The 17833-nt window shown below is 35.2% G+C and overlaps 2 protein-coding genes and 1 pseudogene across 3 annotated transcripts; all 3 read left to right on the top strand.

Annotated features, from left to right (window-relative positions):
- Positions 1–1884: 1884 nt before the first annotated feature.
- Positions 1885–8284, top strand: LOC112030191 (uncharacterized). 2 transcript variants are annotated; one of them, XM_024062879.2, is made up of 10 exons: positions 1885–2024; positions 2344–2712; positions 2965–3209; positions 3545–3629; positions 3735–3920; positions 4004–4168; positions 4257–4475; positions 7256–7427; positions 7540–7711; positions 7822–8284. In XM_024062879.2, exons 2-10 carry the CDS (start codon positions 2359–2361, stop codon positions 7913–7915), a joined length of 1692 nt encoding a protein of 563 aa, XP_023918647.2. In that variant the 5' UTR covers positions 1885–2024; positions 2344–2358; the 3' UTR covers positions 7916–8284. The 2 variants fall into 2 exon arrangements, with proteins under 2 accessions (XP_023918647.2, XP_023918648.2); XM_024062880.2 differs by having other exon boundaries at positions 1928–2024; positions 2358–2712.
- A 1813-nt stretch (positions 8285–10097) lies between these two features.
- On the top strand, positions 10098–11243 carry LOC112030171 (acyl-CoA--sterol O-acyltransferase 1). The gene is made up of 2 exons (XM_065774222.1): positions 10098–10401; positions 10495–11243. Exons 1-2 carry the CDS (start codon positions 10098–10100, stop codon positions 11241–11243), a joined length of 1053 nt encoding a protein of 350 aa, XP_065630294.1.
- Positions 11244–14260: 3017 nt separating this feature from the next.
- LOC112030188 (histone H3.2-like) lies at positions 14261–14684 on the top strand (annotated as a pseudogene).
- The last annotated feature ends 3149 nt before the right edge of the window (positions 14685–17833 follow it).

The raw sequence follows: 17833 nt of genomic DNA, 5'->3' as shown, positions 1-17833 counted from the left end.
ATCTCCATATCCTCATTTGGTGAGGACGGGGAAGATACAGACGGACTCTTCTCCTCGCTTAGGTTGTCTTGGTCTTTGTGACCTAACAGGTATACTTCTTCATAATCCACTCTGTCACAGACGACTGACTAGTTACTTGATGCATTAGACATTGCCTACATGTAATGATAAAACCTAAGACTCTGATGGGTTTAGAAAGGGTAACAGGGGCATAAAGTCTAATCAAACTAAGGAGCATCAGAAGGAAAATGAGATTTACAAAGAAGAAAGGGGAAAAAAAATTACTTACCAAGTTAAAGAGTGAACGGATGAAAGGTGTTGGCGACGGGTGCAAAAACTGGATTGAGTGATCTCTAACAACGATGACGGATATGCTCTGACAGTATATTTCTGCGGAAAGTAAAAAAATGAGAGGAGAAGGGAGTAATATTTATAGAGGCAGTGCAAGGGAGACGAAGCGATGCCTCGATCTAAGACAACAACCAATGGAAGAATGACACGTGTCATGAGTCATAAATGTCTTCCGGACAACCTGTCAGGATAAAAGCACAGTTCACGGAGTTTGTATTGAAACCGTCGACCCACAGGATGATGAACCGTCATCCTAGCCTTAAATTGTCACCCCACGGGTCCGTTTTCTCAAAGATGATGAACCCATGGGGTGAGAGGGCAACTGAAGAGAAAAAATATAGTGTGATGGATCCCCATGCAAGTAGGCTTGATGATTCCTCATTCATGGGTCGATGAGGGACGGGCTCATTGCGTGCAAGACCTATCAGGGACGAATCCATCATAAACGGACACAACATTAACAGATCAATTGTCCACATGGCAGCCAGAAACCCTAGGTGGGAAATACTTGTGGCACACACCATAGAATCCTAAGGTAAATAGAATCATAGCACAAAGAGGATTCCAAAAGCTGCGCCCATCAATGAAGATCTTCTCTATAAGGAAAAAACTTGTCCATCACATTTAGGACTATTTAAGAGGATTCCTATAAAGAAAGGACTTTGACTCCAAGGAAAAGACATCAATCTTCGACTACTATAAAAACCCCAATACCCTCACAAATCAAGGTACGCATAATTAACCTTTTTCTAGCACTCTAGAGTTGTGAGAAATTTTAACTTGACCTTCGAAGGGTATTTGGCTAGCACTACAACGATGTCTTTTGCTAGGTTTTCTCTTTTTGTTGTGTAGGTAACATTTGGAGAGAGCGAGTATTGTGTGGCTCAGTGAGTATCGTATGGCTCACTGGTGATTTTTTCGACATCATCATTAACCGTCATTTTTGCCCCATTTGTTATATGGGACGAGTAAACCAGTCCATTAAGGATTGATGAGGCGGATACCTGCAACTGCGCGGTTTAAATTACTATCCTAGTTACAACTAGTCATCTCATTTGGAAATAGTTTTGTGTGTAAAAAGGAAAAAATAAAAATTGTGATTTTAAACTTAAAAAGGCCCAAGTATCATTTACAACTCGTTGTGTCTTTATGGGCCCTACAACTCCAAGCCCATGAAGATAGAACAAGTTCATGGCGTAATCGGACAACTCCGACCCGTGTCGTGTAGAGAGCAATCTAGCGCCTTCCAACTCGAAAACCTCTCGTACCGGAGCTTCTTCTCACTCCTTCATTTTTGCCCCATTTGTTATATGGGACGAGTAAACCAGTCCATTAAGGATTGATGAGGCGGATACCTGCAACTGCGCGGTTTAAATTACTATCCTAGTTACAACTAGTCATCTCATTTGGAAATAGTTTTGTGTGTAAAAAGGAAAAAATAAAAATTGTGATTTTAAACTTAAAAAGGCCCAAGTATCATTTACAACTCGTTGTGTCTTTATGGGCCCTACAACTCCAAGCCCATGAAGATAGAACAAGTTCATGGCGTAATCGGACAACTCCGACCCGTGTCGTGTAGAGAGCAATCTAGCGCCTTCCAACTCGAAAACCTCTCGTACCGGAGCTTCTTCTCACTCCGATATTCACCCTCTCACTCTCTCACACAGTCTCAGGTTCGTCAACGAATTTAAAACAATTAACTCACTAATCTTTTTATTCAATTTTTTTTTTTTTGGTTCTGTGTGGCATTTTTACACTTTTGAGAAACCTTAGAATAAACGCTTTAGCTTTCTCGCTCACTCATTTGGAAACAATTTAGTTCCTTTTTAAATCCTAGAAAAATTGTTATTTATTTATTCATTTTTGGATCGGTGTACTTAATATTGTGGATAACTTAGTTGAAAGTTGAAAATTGAAATTTTTTTATCTGAATTTGTTATTATTAGAAAGAGTTTTGTTGATGATTATTTATTTATTTATGTGTATAATTAGTTAAGCTGCAACAGAATGAGTTCAAAGAGGAAAACTGGTGATTTGGTTTCGGAGGAAGGGTTTGGTTCGGAAGCAAAGAGGCAGAGAGTGGTGGAGGTGGAGGAGTCATCTCCATCGCCGCCGCCTCTTCCAATTGCGAATCCTCTTTCGGGATTAGCGAATTATGACGATGATGATGAGGAGGAGGAAGAGGAGAGGCAGGGGGCTGAGCAAAATGGCAGTGGGAAGGGAGTGGAGAATGGCAATGGAGGTCAAGGAATAGAAGAGGAGGAGGAGGAGGAGGAGGAGCAAGGATATGGTCAAGGAAGGCGTAACCGTGAGGTTGAGCGCCGGAGGGACTGTCCTTATCTTGATACAGTTAATCGTCAGGTATACTACTCGTCTTTGATGCTTAAGATAAATTGACAAAATGGGCATTTTTATTTACTACAATGTCAATGGTTTGAGTTACTTGTTAATGTTTTACAGGTTTTGGATTTTTGATTCTGAGAAAACTTGTTTGTATATGCATTGTTAGCTTCAGGCATGTATCTATGTAAATGCTTATGTTGATAAGTTACATGCTTTTTTTGTGGGCGGGGTTTAAGTATTGTTTTGTGATTGCTATTCTATGCTTTGCAGGTTTTGGATTTTGATTTTGAGAAGTTTTGTTCTGTCTCTCTGTCGAATTTGAATGTGTATGCCTGTTTGGTATGTGGGAAGTATTATCAAGGAAGAGGGAAAAAGTCTCATGCATATACTCACAGCCTGGAAGCAGGCCACCATGTTTATATCAATCTTCAGACTGAGCAGGTTTATTGCCTTCCTGATGGATATGAAATCGATGACCCCTCATTAGATGACATTCGACATGTTCTGAATCCTAGGTGTGCTTATATTTTTGCAAAGTGCTTTCACTATATTTCATGTGTGTGTGTGTGTATGTGTGTGTGTGTGTGTGTGCACAGCCACATGCATCCTATGGATGTGGATGTGATGGCTGTTAATTGGATATGTTTGCTTTGATCCTTGTGGATTACAGTTTTCCTTTGAAAGAGAACCACCATGGTCAGCTTCATTAAGTTTCTCAGTACTATTTGTGATAGTAATATGCTATCTTTCATTCACATTGTATTTTATGTTTTATTTAAGAATTTAATTTATTGGATTATGTACTTTTAAGCACATAATTGTTGATTATTTTTGGCTACTATACATGCAGGTTTGCGAGGGAACAAGTGGAACAACTTGACAAGAACAAGCAGTGGTCTAGAGCACTTGATGGTTCTGATTACCTTCCAGGAATGGTACTTATCCTTGGCCTTACCACATTTCTGTTTCTTTGTTGGAGATTTTATATGATATTAAATGGGACCTTTTGAAGTGTTAATCATGATTTTGGCAAATTTCAGGTGGGGCTTAACAACATTAAAGAGACAGATTTTGTGAATGTCACAATACAATCTTTGATGAGAGTTACTCCTTTAAGGAATTTTTTCCTTATCCCTGAAAATTATAAACACAGCAAATCTCCACTTGTTCATCGATTTGGAGAACTCACAAGAAAGATCTGGCATACAAGGAACTTTAAAGGACAGGTATGTTCCCAGTCATTGTCACATTGAGTTAATGGTTCTTGAACATGAAATTCATATTTATCAAAATTCTTAATGTTTTACAGGTAAGCCCACATGAGTTTCTACAGGCAATTATGAAAGCCAGTAAAAAAAGGTTCCGGATTGGTGCGCAGTCTGATCCAGTTGAATTCATATCATGGCTTCTTAACACACTGCATGCTGATCTTAAAACAAAGAAAAATAGAAGCATTATCTACGATTGCTTTCAGGTTGTCTCTATAATTGTTCTTGTTGACTTTGTTGCTAGTAGTTGGATAGCCAGTTGCACTTATCTAAAGACATCTGTACACTTTATAGGGTGAATTGGAGGTTGTGAAAGAGATTCATAACAAAGCTTTCTTGGAGAAAAAAGAAAACAGTGATGACCAGCATGCTGCTTCAAAACTCACAGATGGTGGAATTGAACATGATGCTGTTGTGACAGAAACTTCCAGAATGCCATTCTTAATGCTTGGACTGGATTTGCCACCACCTCCTCTCTTCAAAGACGTGATGGAGAAAAATATAATACCCCAGGTATTTTAATTTCTCAGTGAGTTTGGTTGCATAATAAATGAGATGTATTTTCTATTGTCCTTGGTAGATTTTCCTGTAGGGTTGATTCTAATTGACTAAGGGTGTGTTTGTTTGAAGGTTAAATAGGGGGATGGAAAACTTTGGAGAGAAAATGAAAAGGAAAACTTTTTTGAGTGTGTTTGGTTGGGTGGGGCCTAGGTGTTTTCTCCTTGAGCCCTCCAAAAAGTTTTCTCCCCAAAATAGAGAGAAAACTGAAGGGAGAAAATGGAGCTCCTTAATAGATAAAAATTTCCATGTCTTCTTTTTGGTAGGCTCGAGGGGAATGGAAAATTTATTTTTTCCAAAAATAAGTTTAACCCTTTTCTAAGCTTTTTTTTTTTTTTTTTTTTTTTTTTTTTTTTTTTTTTTTTTGGTGCTGGGCACTTTGCCTCTTTTTTTTCTTTCTTTTTTCATTTTTTGATTTCCTGGGCTGTGGGTGGGCACGTTGCCTCTTTCTTTCTTTCTTTCTTTTTTTTTTTTTTTTTTTTAAACTAGACATGATTTTTATTTTTTAATAAATTGGGTAATTGCTTTTTTTTTTTTTTTTTGGTTGTTTGTCACTTTTTTGTTTTAATTGGCCATTATTTTTTAACAAGAGTGTATAAGTAAATTTATACAAACTTTTTTTTTTTCATTCTTCCACTTTTCCACTCCCAACCAAACAAAAATAAGAGAAATTAAAATTTTTCTATCCTCTCAATTTTCCATCTTCCCACCATTTTCTATCCTCCACTTTTTCACTTTTCCAACCAAACGGACCCTAAGGGTTTACATTTTAATATGGGGTTCAAGTGATGGTCTAATGGTAATGGAATTCTTTATAATGTCCTGTGTCTGTGATTGGAACCACACCTTCCCCTTCCCACTATTTGCTCATCTTTAAAAAAAAAAAAAAATGAGTTTCTTATAAAATAAAAATTTTACATTTTAATATTGGTAGAGACTCAAGAGGATAGAGAAAGGCTATTTAAAATTGTGGAATTGGCGAAACCCTAATGCGTAGTACAATCAGTTAGGGACCACACCTCATGAAGTGGAGGTTACCATTCAAATTTCCTCTTCCCCTTCCCCTTGGGGCTAAAACTTATTTTTGGAAAAAAAATGTGGAATTGGCAAATGCTTTTAAGGCCTTTATAATTCCTTGAAAAGTGTAATGCTTAGGAAGGGGCGTGGGCGAACTTGTCTGTGTGTGGTTGTGATGGGGTTAAGGTTTAGGAGGATTTGTGGATTTTGAGTTTAGAACCTTTTTAGAAGAAATATTAGGGTTCAAGAGAGAAAGGATTTGATTTATGGTTAAAAAGAGAAGAAAGAAAAAGCCATAGAATTATTTTCTAGCATGTGAACAATGTGTGAGAAAATAGTGCCATGAACTGTACCATAAATAGCTCTAGAGAAAGAAAAGAAGAAAGAAAGATGAGAAAGGAGAAAAAGAATCTACGGCCAATGTGCCTCAATCTCAAAACACTTGACATTTTATTGATCAACTCTAACTGTTTTTTGATATTGACAACTCTAACTTATTTGAGTACAATTGCATAGACCCTATTCTTTACCTCTCTTATTAGAACTAGGGCAGGGCTTCTACTTTGACTAGTGAACCAAATCCTAATTGAATTGAACCAAAGCCCACACATGACAACCCATTAACTATATAAGACTTACTTATTAATAAAAAAGACCAATTGCAATCGTAAACACATTGCATTTTTGCCATCAATAAAACTTTTATTACCTTTCAAAAAAAAAAAAAATTAATAAAAGAAGACCCATGGCCCATAACTATTGTTCATACCCAACAATTGTAGAATTGCTAAATTACCCTTGACTTCAGAATGACAAAAGAAGACATAAAAACCTAATTAACTACCATGGGAACTTATTGTTTAGCTTTGCCTTAACCTTAGATTTCCAAAGAGGATATTGTTTCTCTAGCCGTGCTATGGTTACACCATCTGCGTGTGTGTGTGAGAGAGAGAGAGAGAGAGAGAGAGTTAAATTTGGTTTTTCTTTCTTGGGATTTACAGCTGCAGTATTCCAAGCCATTTTGTTACTGTGTAAAAGTTAGAGAAAACCACTGGTAATACTCTAAAGTGACTCTGAATTGGAATTTTTCCTTTTTCTTTTTAAATAGTAGAATTGGCAAGTTCTTTTAAGTTCATTTAAGAAGTTATTTTTGGTTCTGTTTAGTGCTAAGAATTGGCAAGTTATTTATTTATTTTCCCCTTTCTCTTGATTAACATTTGCAACATTCTATGCCACTTTGGTACTATGTTAAAGTTGCGTGAAATTGGCCAATTCTCTTATGGCCTTGTTTAGTTTGAAAGGAAAAAATCATGCCAAAGAATTGCTTCATTTTTCTTAAGAATGATTATAAAAATTTCAAGCATTTTCCATATATTTCTCTCTTATATTTTGAGAACCAATTGGAGAGTATTTTTTTAGAATAAAATAAGTGGACATTTTGGTGATATTTGGAAGTGGCTTCCTGTTTGGGAATTTAGGCTGTATCCATTCTCAATTTATATTTGCATTGCATGACATCAGTATCAACTGCAATACAAATTCATTGGTATATACGTCTAGCTAAATCAAATTGGCCTTCTTTATATTGCATGTTGGAAAAAAGGTGCTCTGCGGAAGTCTTTGAAGGATAATAGTACTAGAGAAAATTTGTGGGTTGTTATATATTTTTCTCAGTAGTATTTCTTTCAGACTAAATTTTGCATATGCTTTTGTTATAGGTTCCACTCTTCAACATCCTGAAGAAGTTTGATGGTGAAACTATCACTGAGGTTGTTCGACCTTGTATAGCAAGGATGAGATACCGTGTTACAAGATTGCCACAGTATCTAATTCTCCACATGCGTCGATTTACAAAGAACAACTTTTTTGTGGAAAAAAATCCTACATTAGGTGAGATTCTATTCCTATATTTAGTAGGTTTATGATGAATCTACATATATAATATTATCCGAAACTGTGCCAACTCATGTCCCTTGTGCTGAATGATGTAACTTTGTCTCAGTGAACTTTCCCGTGAAGAACCTGGAGTTGAAGGATTACATTCCCTTGCCAACACCTAAGGAGAATCAGAAATTGCGTTCAAAGTATGATTTGATTGCCAACATTGTTCATGATGGTAAACCTGGTGAAGGGTACTACAGGGTATTTGTACAGAGGAAGTCAGAAGAATTATGGTAATTCCATATTTCATCAATATGCACAAAACTGAAATTTTGAATTATTTTTTTTTTCTTTTAATGTAACAGATATTGCAATTGACACTTTTGGCATTCAATATTTTCAGGTATGAGATGCAGGATTTGCATGTTTCAGAAACACTTCCTCAAATGGTTGCACTCTCGGAGACTTATATGCAGATTTATGAACAGCACCAGTAATATAGGAGTTCAAGTCCTCTTGTTAAATGTTGATTGGTTGTTTATCAAGTTTAGGTAATCATAGTGTAATACTTTCAAACAGATTATGAAACATCATAGGAGAAAGGAGAGAAATTATTGAGCTTCTTACATGGTTGATTTGTCATATGGAGGAAGATTTCCTGATTGAAGGAAAAGTTGGCCCTATAGAAATTGAGGCTCTGTTTCATCTCCTAAGATCAGCAAAAGGGCCAATCTGATTTGCTAGTTTTGACTGTAAAACCATGCTTACATTGTCTTGAAGAAATTCTGAAGGCAAAACTTTAGCGTTAGAATTTTTGACAGATCAGTGTTAGTATTCACTGTTGTTTAGTGATTATTTCTTCCAAATGTCTTTGATTGTTCAGCTACTTCCTGGTGGTACAAAACTACAAATAACATATTATGAAGCCGTAGTATACTGTGTGCATAGATCAGAATTTTAAGCTTTTCCCTAGTTGTTCTTGATATTGGCTTGCTATGATTATTATGTCGAAATGATATAATTGTCTCACATTTAACTCCAAGGTGTGTGGTGTATTGGTTAGGCAAACTCTGGGGCAAGCAGTAAAACTCTGACGTCTTGGGTTCGAGCAGTCATATGTGCATTCACTCCCTTGAGGCCATTGGACTGGGGGAATTTAATTGCCCATTGAATTACCCAAGGTGCAACAAGTAGCATAATGAACATAAAATTAACTGAAAATACTTCTTTATTGAAAATAGAGTTAAACACTTACAGTAGTAGAGTGAATACAAGATCTCAAAACAGATTAACAGTTACAAAGCTTGAACTAGTCCTAGTTACAAGGTTTGTAGGAACAAGGTAGTAGTAGGAACAAGGTGAACAAGGTAGATAATAAGGAATTTTCTCAAAGAAGGCTTCTAAGGAGGAAAACTCTCTCTAGAAGAAGTTCTCTCAAGAAAATTCTAAGAATCTAAAGAAAATTCTTAGGAGAATTCTAACAAGAAAATTCTGATTCTAACTTAAGGGACAGCCCTCCTTAAATAGGCAAAATTCGGAGTGAACAGTGTCATGAACAGTAAAAGTGAACAGTAAAAAGTGAACAGTAATTCATGAACAGTAATTCGTGAACAGTAATTTTTTCCACTTTTTGTCATGAAATCTTCAGCAAATTTGGCATAGTTGATAGAAGTGCTTCTGACTTAGAGGTGACAAAAAGCAAAAAGAATCAATAGTGGTGCATGTAGGAGCATGGGCTTGAAAATAAGGAATATGGTACGCATGATGTCCTTTTGTCTAGCCAAAGTGGGATTCATAAAGAACACCAATCACCAATTTTGTCAGACGCATGGCCATGTATAGGAATCTCATAGTAGGAGCATGGGAAAACAAAGTGATTTTTTAGCAGGAGCACTTGAATATTGTAATATATATATATATGTATATATAATTGTCTCACATTATTGGAAATACGGTGAAAGATGGTGTAATTAGTTCATTCGTAGGAAATGAAATTTTCCCATAGAAAATTGTTTATTCATTTAGAAACTTGTGTGGTTTTGATTTCTCTGAATATTGGACTTCTCTGTGTTGTCCCCTTCGTTTGGTATTAGACTTTAAATTGCTAGTCCAAACAACTATAGTAGGTGGATCTTACATTTGCACTCATCCTTCCTAGTTAGTAAAGTTGCTTATTTGGAGCAAGTATGCACATTTTATTGACTATCCTTCTAATTTCGATACTAAAAAAAAAGGTAGCGGATAACATTTGATATCATGCAAACATTGTGAGATAGATTTCCTCTTACATATTATCTACGTCAAGAATATGAAGTTTCATGAATCATGAACCCGCTAGCCTGAGGAAAAGAAGATTTAGAAAAAAGAAAACAAGGTTTATCTCTTTTATTACTAACTTTATTCTTTCCCTACTGTTTTTTTCCCGCAAAGAATAAAATGCATAAATTCATACAGGGCTAGAAACGTATACGAGTCCAAAAGTCTAACAACCCAGTGAGAAACGTGGTTCAACTTCTCAAACTGGTGCTTCTCACATTTCTATGCATATTATTTCCTTACGACTCCAACTTATGGACATAATACCTCTCTTCCTTAGCTCTTTACCACCAATAGTGCAAAGATCAAGAATAAGCAGGAAAGATTAATTATAGAAGAAAAAAAATTATTGGAGAGTGTGAGATGAATAATTTTATCAACGTATGGCTTTCAGTCTTCATATCTCTATGCTACTGCTATTCCATAGGCAAATTTGTCCCCAAAGGTATTCCAAGACTCTTTGGTGTTCTCCCAATTGTGTGCCTATTTCTTCTCCTTCCTCTTAACTTCTCCTCCATTCATCTAGGAGGCACCTTTGCTTTCTTCATTGCATGGCTAGCCAACTTCAAGCTTTTGCTCTTTGCTTTTGGTAAAGGGCCTTTGTCCTCCAACCCATCAATCTCTCTTGGGCACTTCATCGCCTTTGCTTGTTTACCCATCAAAATCCAACAAAACCCACCTCTGGAGTCGTGGGATAAATCCCAAAACATCCAAAATAAGTCAAACCCATCTCCAAAATCATATTCAGTTGCCCCAAAAAAAGAAAACCCACCTGAAAAAACACATCCAAATAGACCAAGTAAGGAAAACCCAATTCTCAAAAGGCCTAGAAAGAGCCACAAGTGGCCTCTAAATATCACAATAAAGAGCATACTTTTAGCCATGTTGATCCAACTATATGACTATAGTGACAAATTTCATCCAAGGGCCATATTGTGTCTATATTGTTTCCACATATACTTAGGGCTTGAAATCACACTAGCCTTGGTGGCAGCCCTAGCTCGAGCCGTGTTGAGACTTGAACTCGAGCCACAGTTCAATGCACCATACCTCTCTACCTCATTGCAAGACTTCTGGGGCAAGAGATGGAACATCATGGTCACTAGTATTTTACGACAAGCTATATACGAACCTTTTCTCAACATTGCCACACATGTCGTTGGTCATAAGTGGGCCCCACTTCCAGCCATATTGGGTACCTTTGTTGTGTCGGCTCTCATGCACGAGCTCATGTTCTACTACTTGTCGCACGTGAAACCCACGTGGGAGATCACATGGTTCTTCCTCTTCCACGGGGTGTGTTTAGTGGTTGAGATTTATTTAAAGAAAGTGGTTCTTTACCAAAAGGTCCGATTGCCGAGGCTGATATCTGGGCCATTGGCCCTTGGATTCTTGGCGGTCACCGGCTTTTGGATGTTCTTTCCACCTGTACTCCGGTATAAGGTTGACGTTAGGGTGTTGGAGGAGTGCACAGTTTTTAAGGACATTTTTCATGCTTTAAAATTTTAAAAATATTTTCAACAATGGAGGACCATGTAGTATGGCCTGTACCTTTTTTTTTATTATTATTATTTGATGAGAATCAAGAAAATTTTATTGTAAAAGCTATACAAACTACACTACATTTCCAATTAAGGTCTGCTCAGCTATATGGCCTATATATGTATTATTTAGTATACCATATACCGAATCCACATGGATCTATGTAAAGCTCATCAGGCAGGGTACAAATGAATCACCAATTTGCTCAATTTGATGCAGCCTGCATAGATATCATTAGTTAACATTTAACATCACGAGCAAAGTGCTAGACATATATCTATTATACCCAAAAAAAAAAAAAAAAAAAAAACGAATTAGTCAAGTTGTAATTGGAGTTGGTCATAATTATTTATATACCTAACATCAATCTACCATATAAATTGGAGTTAGTCATATCTCCACGTTACCAGGAAAAAAAAAAAATCAAGTTGCAAATGGGGCTAGAGGGAGTGGTAATTAATTGGAGTTGGTCACGTCTCCATTATACTCCAAAAAAGTAGTCGCATTGCAATTGGAGTTGATCATAATCATATATTTATATACCCAAACATCAACCTAGTAAACACTTCATATGAGACACAACAGACACATTCATATAATCCAATCGAATCAAATCTATGTTATTCTTAGATGTCATAAACAGCGCTTAATTATTAAGCCTTGAGAAATCTAACTACCAGAAAACAATTGTAAAATGGTGCAGAAGACTCGCAATTAGAACATAGCCTACCATTTAATGGAGTAGCAAAGGAATACACATACAAATGACTTGGTATAAAAATTATGAATATTCATCCTGAATTTTTATTAGAAAATTTTAAAAATGGTCAATAATAAGATCAATAATCTTTTTACAATTAGTAGTTTTTATTAAACACATGTTAACGCACAGTCGCACACACCTTTAACACATTTTAGTAACTTTTTTCACGTGTGTAAAGGTATGATCATTAAAGTGTTGCAACAAGTTTTTGCCTATTACAATACTAGACTCAACAAACACGATTTGCACCGTGTAATAATGCTCATTTTATTTATTTATTTATTTATTTAGTGTTATAATGTTTAGAAGTGATACATAAATAACAGTTTGTATTTTTATTTTCTTTTAAAGAAAGAGGTAAGGTAAAGTAGAATTATGTTTAATAAAAATAAGATAGAGATAGTGTCCTAAGTTTTAAGCTGAATGGAGAAAATAAAAGAAAAAAACCTAAAACTTAAGAACAATAAATTACTTTTTTAACCAGTTTATGTTTTTTAATTTAAAATTATTTAACTAAAAGATAGGAGTATTCTAAAGAGTTTAAGAATTTGTGTGAGGGTATTTTAGTACACAAAATATTAAAACCTCAAACATAGAATTCTGTTATTAATAGTAAAGATTATCACCCAAGGATGTAGGTTTTAAAAGTTTTAAACTTATAAATAATTGCTTGCGATTAAATTCAACGTGCTCTTGCTGACGAAAATAGTTAAATAGGAAATATAATGGTGCTTTTCATTTTTTCTTTGTTTTTTTCTTTTTCTTTTTTAATGGAATCAGTCTCGTTCAATGATTAGTCATATTTTTTTGTTCGAGTAAAATAAGTTGTTGCTAGGTTTCAACCTGAAAAAACTATTATCCTAAGGCCTATCCTCAAATGTCCATACGCAATCTTGAATAAATGGTGAGAAATTCAGATTAGAAAAACCATCTCAAAAATCAGGAAAATTATTAGGTATTTCCGAAATACTATAAATGCGTACTCACTCCTCTCACATAAATAGTGGGTCTCACCATAAATTTAATTAGTGAGACTTACAATTCATGTGAGAGGAAGGAGTGCGCATTTATGGTACTCTAAGAATACACAATAATTTCCCAATCAATCATGATTATAGTGTGTATATTCCCCGATAAACTAGACTCCTAGTCATACAAGAAGAAAAGGGAAATTTCTTCGCGATTCTCATTAATGTGTGTGTGTGTGATACACTAACATTGCCCCAAAAATAAAAATAAAAATCATGCAAGAGTGTTGGATGGGCCATGGACACTTGTTACTATTAGGAATAAACAATGACATTTATGGGGTAGATAATAGGTATAACAGTAAATACCTAGAGAATAAAGGATTTGGTTTATTGTAATATCTTTTAAAATAGAATCTCCTTTTATTTTAATAAAAACTACCATATTATCCACTAACTAAATAAAATGTGAAATTAAAACTCATTACCACTTATTATTGTTACTTAAAATAAAATAAAAAGTCCAATTAAAAAAAGTAACGTAGAGGTAAGCCAAACACAAGAATAAAGAATGGAGAGCACTTTCAAAAGGCTACATGCGATGGGAGCAAAGCCCAAAGCTCTCAATTGCTTTACGGAATTTTGAAGAACCTTTTTCTTTTCTTTTCTTTTTTATTTTTTATTTTTTGTGTTTGGGATTTTGTACTTTTTTTTTTAGAAGAGGGATTTTGTACTTGAATGTGGTATGTTTGTCTTGTTTTTGGCAGGATGCAGTTACTTTTCGTTAGGGGTGGCAATTTTTATCCATATCCATGAACCCACCCATTACCTACCTTATTTGGATAAGTCTTAACCCAACCCATTTAAGTATTTGGGTTAAATGGATAAAGACCCATTTGGTTATTTAATTAAATGGATCTATATGGATAAATCCACTAATACCCACTAAATCCATTTAAAATTTAAAATTAAATAAACCACTAATACCCACTAAACCCAAACTTAAATAAATAGTATGACCTCAATCTCACTCTCCTCAAATTTTCTCGGTAACCAAACACTTTCCCAAACACTTTCTCTCAAATTTTCTAGTAACCAAATAAAAGGAAATTCTAGAGAGAGAACGGAGGTCAAAAACTGAGAAAATTGAGTCCAGCGACACATTTGGGTTGATGTTAGGAAGAACTGGGTCTTCTCGCTAGCAAGGCCATTTACTTTTCCCTCATTTTCCCACCAACCAAACAGATCTTTTCCTTCTCCAAATGGCCCATACCAAACAAACAGCTTGTAAGTCCACTAGAGGCAAGGCGCCAAGGAAGTAACTCGCAACAAAGGCCGCTCGTAAGTCAGCTCTGGCGACCGGAGGAGTGAAAAAGCCACATAGGTTCAGGCCAGGAACGGTGGCTCTGAGAGAGATAAGGAAGTACCAAAAGAGCACGGAGCTTCTGATCTAAAAGCTCCCTTTCCAGAGGCTGGTGAGGAGATCGCTTAGGACTTCAAGATCGACCTTCGATTCAAAGCAGCACCGTGCGGCTCTACAAGAAGCCACCAAGGCTACTTGGTTGGGCTCTTCGAGGACACCAATTTGTGCGCCATTCAGCCAAGAGAGTCACCATCATGCCCAAGGATATCCACTCGCTTGGAGGATCAAAGGCTAGAGGGCTTAAGATTAGATAAACGGGTAGATTTTGAAAAAAAAAAAAAAAAAAAAAAAAAAAAAACAAGAGAAGAAAAAAGTTTTTTTTTTTTTTTCTCTCTTTTGTGGCTTTGTTTGGTTGCTGAGAAATGAATTTTGTAAAGGGAAAATGAAAGGAAAGAACAGGAAAATGATTTTTGAACTTTTTAATTTTGTTTTTAAAGTTTTTAACAAGTTATTTATTTATTTGGGTTATATTGGATTAAATGGGTAGGTTACTAATTTAATGGGTTGGGCAGTAATGGATAATTAATTTATATATAAACAGATTGTAAATGGATAAATGGGTAATTATACACCTAACTCATTTATGACCAACCGCCCATTTACCACCCCTACTTTTCGTGAGATTGGTTTTGATTGGTTTCAACACTTTCATGTAATGCTAAAAATAGAACAATCATGAAGAATAACAAAGGATCATCAAGGCTATATTCGGTGGCTACATTGTAATATTGTATCACGGAGTTTCTTTTTAATAAATTACCAATTTTCATAAAACCTTAAACAATTAGCAAATTGTAAATCATCATATACAATGGCCTAGGGGTGTTCGTGGTGTGGTATGGTTTAGCCAAAATCATAATTGATTGCACCTCATTAAACTAGGGTTATTAAACTATTAATAAATATTTAATATTAATCTATATATATTAATATATAGTGTGGTGCAGTGTGGTGCGATTTATGCGGTTTTTTTATTATAAAATCACAAACTGCACTGCACCATGTGGTGCAGTGCACTGTCACTTGTGGTGTCACGACCCAAATCCATGGAACATGAATTTAGATGCATGACTAACTTGCTAATCTTACATAACTCAATAAGTATAATTAATCCAAAATAATTTAAAACTCCAAAGAAATAGTACTCTTAATAAATAACCTCTTACAAAAATCTAAACTCCACAAATTGGAAATAATCTCCAAAATATAAAACATGAATTACAAAATAAGGATAACTAATGTGGGGGGAAAAGACCCAGTCTAACGTAGTGGGCCTAAAACCCCATGTGAGGATTACTGTGCGTTCGAAGAGAATGAAGGGTAAGGGCAAGGCTCATCTGGAAGAGGGATCCCCAAAAAAAAAAAATGATTACAATCCGAAGAGATCGCATTTTGTCCGAAGAGATTTTATTCCTCTGACGCGAATAGTACGGATCAATTGAACATATAAAAGGCCAGAATGATCTTCTGAGGACTCCTCTTGATCAAGATAAGCTCTGACTATACTTGGAGATGATAAGAATGAAGAAAAATCTAAAGGAAAAGCTGCTACCACCGTATTTAAGGCTCTGCAGCAACTTTTCTGCCCGCATTTATGTGGAGAAGATTCCTGAACAGTGTAACCTTATCTACCGCCACTCACACAGAGCTAAAGGAGATGCTTGACGTGACATATACTCAAGTAGGCTCACAGATGAAGTACAAGTGGACGATGGAGATGATGGGAAAGGAGGATATATAAAGGAAAGAAGCTCCTGAAAAAAGGGGGGAGGAAGAAAAAAGGCAATAGGAAAGAAAAGAAAACTTTACTGTAACTCTAAAAATTGTAATCACTATATGATCAATGATATGCCTCTTCAGACACCAATTGATTCCATTTTTTATGTGTAACTTCATGTTGGTTTATACTTGGTGGTTGTGATTAACTGTTGTCAATTCCATAGTCAGTCTAGCTCTTTCACCCATTCTCTACAAATTCATTGTTTTGGGCTTAGGCCACAAATCCTAACCCTACAACTAAAATTCAATAAGTCTTCAAGTAATATTGAAGTTGCCTACAACTTCCACGCTCTACCTTGCACCTTACAAAGCAATCCAAAGGTCCTATATTCCCAACTACACATTAATATGAAAATAGTAATTGATGGGGTAAGCCACACATCCAGTAAGTAATTATACAGAATACACAACGGAATAGAGTCAAACAAAGCACGAGTATTTTGCTTTTTCACAAACTCATTCAATGATATCAAAAATAATTATTCCACAAAACATACAATAAATCACTTAATACATATGTAATCATATCTTAAAATCATTTGACATCAGTGGGTTCCAGTTAGCTCAACTGGTAAAGTCTCTGATTGTTGTATAAGAGATCTGAGGTTCAATCCCCGCCTACACCAAAAACTGATTGATGTCTTGGTCTAATGATAAAGAGCTATCATCAGGAGCGGACGCCATAGGTTGAAACTCTCTCAAAAAAAAAAAAATCATTTGACATCACATACATATAATTAATCAGAGCACAGTGTCACATATACACATCACATATTCTCACATACAATACTGTGAGCGGATATCAACATCTAACCCTTGCTGCTGAAGGATCAACACATTTTTTCACATACAATCCTGTGATCGGATTTACATGTATATCTAATATATTTGATCAACTCTAAAAACATTTATTTTTGAGTCATATATCACAAAAGCAAAGTTTATACAAAATAGAATAATTTACTTGAAATTAACAATTATTCCAAATACAAAGGCATATCGAATATCACAATATCGAATTGAAACATAAATCAAAAGATGCTTGACTCTCATAGGAAATGAATAGAAACTGAAGAGTTTATATAAATATTTTTTTTACAATTCTAGTAAGTTTGAAAATCCAATTTGCTAAAAGAAATGTCTTAAATACCATTTGAAAAACAAGAATATGACATTGAAATCACTTGGTTTTAAACAAATTTAAAGAACAAGAACCTTTTTAGAAAACTTACATTGAAACTCAATTATTTACGGGAAATAGTTTAGTTTAGAAATCATCTTTACATGAGATTTGGACATTCAAAACATTATTTAAAATTCGAAGTATCTCTTTAAAACATTATTTAATAGTCGAAATTTCTCTTTCAATGATGCAAAAATACTTTTGACAAACTTTAGAAAATATAAGTTCGAAATACAAAACTTTTGAAAACTTTTAACTTCTAAGAACCTAATGGACAAAACTTACGCATATTATGCATAATTACTTACAGCACTTAAATCCCCCTGAAAGTCTAGCCGAAACAACCTCCAACAAGCCTCAAAACACTCTTAAATAAGACCTATATTCAATCATAGAAATTACTTACTATCCTCCACAAAATATAAAACTTATTGAATTATA

This window comes from Quercus suber, unplaced genomic scaffold (genome assembly GCF_002906115.3).
Source record: "Quercus suber isolate HL8 unplaced genomic scaffold, Cork oak 2.0 scaffold_88, whole genome shotgun sequence".
Lineage (NCBI taxonomy): Eukaryota > Viridiplantae > Streptophyta > Magnoliopsida > Fagales > Fagaceae > Quercus > Quercus suber.
This window is presented reverse-complemented; position numbering and strand designations above follow the sequence as displayed.

Coding starts and splice junctions, on each gene's coding strand:
- LOC112030191 (XM_024062879.2), top strand. CDS start 2,359: ATGAGTTCAAAGAGGAAAACTGGTGATTTGGTTTCGGAGGAAGGGTTT. Junction 3,210..3,544: donor CGACATGTTCTGAATCCTAG/GTGTGCTTATAT, acceptor CTATACATGCAG/GTTTGCGAGGGAACAAGTGG. Junction 4,476..7,255: donor AGAAAAATATAATACCCCAG/GTATTTTAATTT, acceptor CTTTTGTTATAG/GTTCCACTCTTCAACATCCT.
- LOC112030171 (XM_065774222.1), top strand. CDS start 10,098: ATGAATAATTTTATCAACGTATGGCTTTCAGTCTTCATATCTCTATGC. Junction 10,402..10,494: donor TTGTTTACCCATCAAAATCC/AACAAAACCCAC, acceptor TTGCCCCAAAAA/AAGAAAACCCACCTGAAAAA.